This window comes from Nothoprocta perdicaria, unplaced genomic scaffold (genome assembly GCF_003342845.1).
Source record: "Nothoprocta perdicaria isolate Ctin4 unplaced genomic scaffold, notPer1 scaffold_314, whole genome shotgun sequence".
In the NCBI taxonomy this organism is placed as follows: Eukaryota; Metazoa; Chordata; class Aves; order Tinamiformes; family Tinamidae; genus Nothoprocta; species Nothoprocta perdicaria.
This window is the reverse complement of record NW_020455549.1, coordinates 414,937-420,462: the sequence shown is the minus strand read 5'-3', so window position 1 is coordinate 420,462 and position 5,526 is coordinate 414,937. Positions and strand designations below refer to the sequence as shown.

The following is a 5,526-nucleotide window of genomic DNA, read 5'->3' as shown; positions in this document are numbered from 1 at the left end:
GAGCGGCGCGCGGGGGCTGCGCCTGGAGACGCTCGTGAGGCCCCGGCCGCGGGGAGCGGGAGGGGGAACCGGGGGGCGCCGGGGGGCGCCGCGCACCGGCGGGGGCACCGGCTGGGCCGGGAGCACCGGGAATCCCGGCGAGCACTCCGCGGGAGGAGAGGGCCCGGCGGGGACACCCGAAGGCAGCGCGGCCGTTTGGGGAGGGGGGCGCCGGTACCGGCCCCGGTGACCTCCCCCCCACAAGTTACTTCCCACTCCCCGTCCCCTCCGCGTCGCCCCCCGTTGCAGGTGGCGCCCCCCGAGGGCTGCACGGAGCTGTCGGCGCTGGGGGACACGGTGCAGATCCACTACACGGTGCGGGCGGCGGCACGAACACGTCAGCACTGGCGGCGGGGGCGGGCGGCGGGCGGGGCGCCGCGGCACCGGCCACCGCGTGTCCCGGGCCCGCGCGGCACCGGCCGCCGTGCGCGGCGGGGGCACCGCGCACCGAGGCGGGTCGGCACCGGGTGGCGCCGGGCCTGGCAGCGGGGCTGGCACCGGGGCAGGGGTCCCGCGGGGGCACCAGCGCCACGTGGGGTCAGGGTGACACTGGGAGCTGAGCTGTGCGCTAGGGTGGCACCGGTGCTGGTACCGCAACCTGCATGGGGAGAGCCCTCAGGTGGCACCGGGACCCATATGGGGACAGCCCCAAGGTGACACTGGGGAGGCACCAGCGTGGGGAGGATGCCCTTTGGCCCTGGGCAGCACTGGGACCGGCCTGGGGGTGGCCCTGGGGTGGCACTGGGATGGCTGCTGGCATGGGGACAGTGGCAGGAACAGCAGTGACCACGTCCGTGCATCCGGCAGGGCAGCCTGGAGGACGGCCGGATCATCGACACGTCGCTGACACGGGACCCGCTCCAGGTGGAGCTGGGCAAGCGCCAAGTGATCCCCGGTGGGTGCCCGGCTGGAGGCAGGGGCGGGGGGACTGGTGGCCGTGTCTGTGTCCTGCTCAGTGTCCCCTCCCTCCCGGCAGGGCTGGAGCAGAGTCTGCTGGACATGTGCGTGGGGTAAGCGTGGCCGGGGAGGACAGCGGGTGCCACTGTCCGCACTGGGGAGCAGCACGAGGCTGGAAGCTGCTCGGTCCGACACGAGGTCCCGGTGACCCCGCCGTTCCTGAGCCCCTCCTTGGGAAGGTGCCTGGGGTCCTGGCTGCCCTGACAGCCCCTCGTCATGGCAGGGAGAAGCGCAGAGCCATCATCCCCCCGCATCTGGCGTACGGCAAACGAGGCTCCCCCCCGACCATCCCAGGTAAGTGCTGCCCATCTCTGCGTGTGTCCCCGCGGTGGCCGGGGAGGGTCCCACTGAGGCCCCGCGCGTCCCCGCGCCAGGCGACGCCGTGCTCAGGTTCGAGGTGGAGCTCGTGGCCCTCAGCCGGGCCAGCTACTGGCAGAAGGTGGTGAACGACGTGTTGCCCCTCGTGTGCCTGGCGCTGCTCCCGGCGCTCCTGGGCCTCATCGGCTTCCACCTCTACCGCAAAGCCAGCAGCCCCAAGCTCTCCAAGAAGAAGCTCAAGGAGGAGAAGAGGAACAAGGCCAAAAAGAAATAAAACGGAGCCTTAGCAGCCGCTGTCTGCTCTGTCAGCCACTTGCTACGGCAGGGACAGAGAGGGACATCCTGCTGGGAAGGGCCGGGGCTGATCGGGGCTGGGGCTCCCGGCTGCTCCTGGCAAGGGAGTTGGAGCCAGAGCTGTGGGCGAGGAGAAATCAGGCGGAGTGCAAATAACTCATCCTCTTTAATGTCACCTCCCGCCACCACGGTCCCCGTGCCGCTCGTGGGGCGGCTGGCGGCCTCGCCGGCGAGGAGGCTCAGAGCAGCCGCGAGGCCACGTGCGCGGCCTCCACGAGGTTGCGCGTGGGGCCCTCGCGGGCGCGGGGCCGGGCGCCGGGGCCGTGGGGCCGCGCGGCCAGCAGCGCGTTGGGCTCGCGGAGCACCTCGTCGCTCACCGAGATGCCCTGCAGGTACTGGCGGAGCAGCTGCCGCAGGCGCCCGTTGCGGAGGCTCAGAGCCGCCTTCTCCCGCGCCAGCGCCAGCTCCTCCAGCTTCGCCTTGTTGAAGCGCTGCCAGAAACGCTCCATGGCTGCGTAGTCCCGCAGGGCCTGCGAGCAGGGAGAAAGGGAAGGGGGAGCAGATCCCCAAACTGTCCCTAGCGCCCCTCCACTGTCCAAAGTGTCCCTCCCTACCTGCGCCAGAGGCTCCGCAGGCGTCTCCTGGAGCAGCTGCTCCGCGTCCCGCTGCTCCTGCTCGCCCAGCGAGCAGGCGTAGAAGGGCAGCACCTTCTCCTCCTCCGCCTCCAGCTTGCGGCACATCTCGGCCAGCCGCAGGATGCGCTCGGCCTGCGAGCGGGACGCGTGACATGGGGGTCCCCGGAGGGGCGTCCCGGGGGTCCCGGCGCCCAGGTCTCACCTTGGCCACCGCGCGCGTCAGCGCCGCGAGGGCAGCGCCGCTCTGCGCCGTGAGCGCGGCCAGGCCGCCGCGTGCCTCGGCCCGCGCCCGCGCCAGCTCCTTCTTGAGCGCCTGCAGCCGCCGCAGCACCACGTCCTTGTCGCGCCGCACCTGCCGGTTCTGCTCCTCGCTCTCCTGCAGGCGAGTCGCCAGCCGGCCCCGCGCCGCCGCGATGGAGTCCTGGGGACAGGCGGGATGGCGGCGCGGGGACCCCTCGCCTCGCGCGCCCGCCGCCGCCGGCCCTTGCAACCTGCAGCCTCTGCAACTTCCGCGTCTGCATCTCTATCTCCTTGGAGCTCTTCTCGTCCTTCTGCTTGAGCACCTCGAAGGCGATTTTCCGGTCCTCCGTGGCCTCCGTGTAGCTGTGCAGGACCTGCTGGAACTGCTTCCACAGGGAATCCACCTTGCTGCCCAGGTGCAGGCGGCTGAGCTGCTTCTCCTCCAGTTGCTGCGGGAGGGACACGGTGGTGGGATGGCCTGGCACCCCTGTCACCCCCTCCGCAGCTGTGACCCCCCTGCACCGAGCGAGGCCAGTCCCTGCTGCCCCATGAGCCCATCCCCATGTCCTGCCTTGTTCTTAATGTCGTCCCAGGCGCTCTGGAAGTTCAGCGTGGCCTCGTAGTTGTTCTCCACGAAGTTCTGCTCCACGGCCAGCATGACGCCCTGCAGGTAGCTGCACTCCTGCTTGTGCTGCTCCACGATGGCTCTCCTGGGACGGGGGCCACAATGCAGCGGCAGGGCAGGACGCCGGGGGCCAGCCCCGACGCCGGCCCTGTCCCCCACGCACCTCTCCAGCTCGAAGTCCCTCTGCAGGGCCAGCAGCTCGGCGTCGTAGTCCTCGCGCAGGTAGCGCAGGCGGCAGCGCTGCAGCTGCAGCAGCCGGTCCACGTTGCGCAGGTGGCTGCACAGGGCCCGGCCGTGCTGCGCCTCGGCCTCCGCCAGCTCCCTGGCCAGGGACTGGGGGGCAGCAGCGTCACGCGGGGGGCTCCGCGCGCGGCCCCCCTCCCCGGGCGGCGCCGGGGCTGCGCTCACCTGGATGACGCTGTCCTTGCAGTCGGCGACGCGCGCGAAGGTCTGGCTCAAGATCTCGAGGTCGGCGCGCAGCTCCCGCGCCTTGGCCGCGCGCAGCACCGCGCGCCACTGCGTGTTGATCTTGCTGAGGTTCAGGGCGCTGCTCTGCTCCTCCTTGGTCAGCTTGTCCTGCACGGGCCGGGCCAGTGAGGAGGAGGGGGGGGGTCTCCGGCCCCACGGGGAAAGACCCCACGGGGGGGGCCTGCCGGCACCTTCAGGAACTGCGTGAGCATCTCGCTCTTCTTCTTGGCCGCCTCCTCCTCGGCCAGCGCCTGCGCCTGCAGCAGCAGCAGCCGCTCCTCCTCCGGCAGCGGCGCCGGCGGCCGGAGCCGCCGCTTCCGCGGCATGGCGGGGCTGGGGGCGCCGCGGGGGCCTCACCGGCGGCCCCGGGGACAGCTCCGTGACCGCCCTCCCCCCCCATGGCTTCCCTTATGGGGAGTCCTCCTGACCCCAGGGGGTCATAGAGCCTGGGGGTGTCCCCCCCCACACTTCCTGAAATGCTCCCCTGTTGGGTGCCCCCCCTTGTCCCCTCCTCTTTGGGGTGTCCCCACCCAGAGTGTCCCCCACTTATTCCCCCGTGGATCGTGTCCCACAATGGGATGTCCCTCCCGAAGGGTCACCCCTCGGGGGCCCCCGTTCCCCCCACAATGGGATGTCCCCAAGGGCGTCCCCTCACCCCTCACAGGAGGTTTCCCCCCCTCCCATAGCGTGGGAACCCCCATAGGGAGGGGCCTCGCCAAATTTGTCCCCAGGGGTGTCCCTCCCCCCCGCGTGTCCCCCCTCATGTCCTCCCCTATGGGGTGTCACCCCCCCAATGTGTCCCCTCCCCCAACGGGGTGGTCTCCCTAAAAGACTTCCCCTGTCCCATTGAACCCCTCAATAGGATCCCCCCCACCCCGGGGTCCCCCGGGCCCCCTCCCCATCACTCCCCCTCCCACCAGCGACACCCGGCTCCACGGTTCGCGTCCCGCCGGTCGCCTAGCAACGGCCACTTCCGGCGGAAGCGAGCGGGCCGCACTTCCGGGGTCCCGCAGGCAGCGAAGCGCCGCCGGATCTGGAGGGTTCCGGCCCCCGAACCGGCCCCGAACCGGCCCCGAACCGGCCCCACCGCCGCCACCCGGCGCCCGTTACCCCGGCCCGGCCCGGCCGCTACCTGCGCCAGGTGCGTCCCGCCCCGCCAGCCTTAAGGGGCGGGTCCTCGCTGCCGCGCCGCCATTGGCCGTCGGGCGCCGCGCCCACTTGGCCATTGGCTGCGCGGCGCCGCCGTGGGCGGGGCGCGGCGGCGGCGGCGCTATATAAGGGCGGCGCGGGCGCGGGCGCGCAGGGCGGCGGGTGGGCGCCGGGGCAGGGGGCTCGCTCGCGCCGCCGCCATGAGGGAGCGGAGGCCGCCGGCGCCCGCCCCGGCGCGCTGCAAGCTCGTGCTCGTGGGCGACGTGCAGTGCGGCAAGACGGCCATGCTGCAGGTGCTGGCCAAGGACTGCTACCCCGAGGTGAGGCGGAGCGGCGCCCGCGAGCGGCGCGGGTCCCTCCGGTGCGGCGCGCTGACGCCGCCGGGGCCGTTGCAGACGTACGTGCCCACCGTGTTTGAGAACTACACGGCGTGTCTGGCTAGCGAGGAGCAGCGCGTGGAGCTGAGCCTCTGGGACACCTCCGGTACCGGGGCGGCGGGGGGAGCTTGGAGCTTGCAGCCCCGGTAACGGGGAGGGGGGTGGGGAATGCGGCAGGAGGGAAAATGCAGCCGGGCTCCGGTGCTGGCGGGGAATGCGTCTGCGGTACCGGAGTGGGAATGCGTGGAGAAGCAGGAGGGTGCAGCTCTGGTACCAGCAGGGAATGTGTTTGGCGATGGAGGGGGGAAGATGGGAAATGCACCCCCTCCCCGTTACCGGGGGAGGATGCAGCAGGCACGGGAAGGCGGGGAGGAAATGCTGGTTTGGTACTGGGGAAAGTGGGGCCCTTCCGGGGGGAGGGAGG

General features: G+C 72.1%; 3 protein-coding genes across 3 annotated transcripts in view; 2 read left to right on the top strand and 1 right to left on the bottom strand.

Moving 5' to 3' along the window:
• The window catches only part of FKBP11 (FK506 binding protein 11), a 4,646-nt gene extending 3,058 nt beyond the window's left edge, over positions 1–1,588 (top strand). Inside the window, exons 2-6 of the mRNA XM_026042817.1 lie at positions 289–354; positions 847–934; positions 1,016–1,049; positions 1,220–1,290; positions 1,371–1,588. Coding sequence (XP_025898602.1) covers positions 289–354; positions 847–934; positions 1,016–1,049; positions 1,220–1,290; positions 1,371–1,588 — 477 coding nt within the window. The remainder of the gene's footprint in view (positions 1–288; positions 355–846; positions 935–1,015; positions 1,050–1,219; positions 1,291–1,370) is intronic.
• A 200-nt stretch (positions 1,589–1,788) lies between these two features.
• Positions 1,789–3,902, bottom strand: CCDC65 (coiled-coil domain containing 65). The gene is made up of 8 exons (XM_026042823.1): positions 3,768–3,902; positions 3,517–3,684; positions 3,272–3,441; positions 3,055–3,193; positions 2,735–2,932; positions 2,446–2,664; positions 2,223–2,375; positions 1,789–2,138 (listed from the first exon to the last, which is right to left on the bottom strand). Exons 1-8 carry the CDS (start codon positions 3,900–3,902, stop codon positions 1,848–1,850), a joined length of 1,473 nt encoding a protein of 490 aa, XP_025898608.1. The 3' UTR covers positions 1,789–1,847.
• Positions 3,903–4,925: 1,023 nt separating this feature from the next.
• RND1 (Rho family GTPase 1) overlaps positions 4,926–5,526 on the top strand; it is a 2,423-nt gene continuing 1,822 nt past the window's right edge. Inside the window, exons 1-2 of the mRNA XM_026042835.1 lie at positions 4,926–5,045; positions 5,121–5,208. Of these exons, the coding sequence (XP_025898620.1) occupies positions 4,926–5,045; positions 5,121–5,208 (208 nt within the window). The remainder of the gene's footprint in view (positions 5,046–5,120; positions 5,209–5,526) is intronic.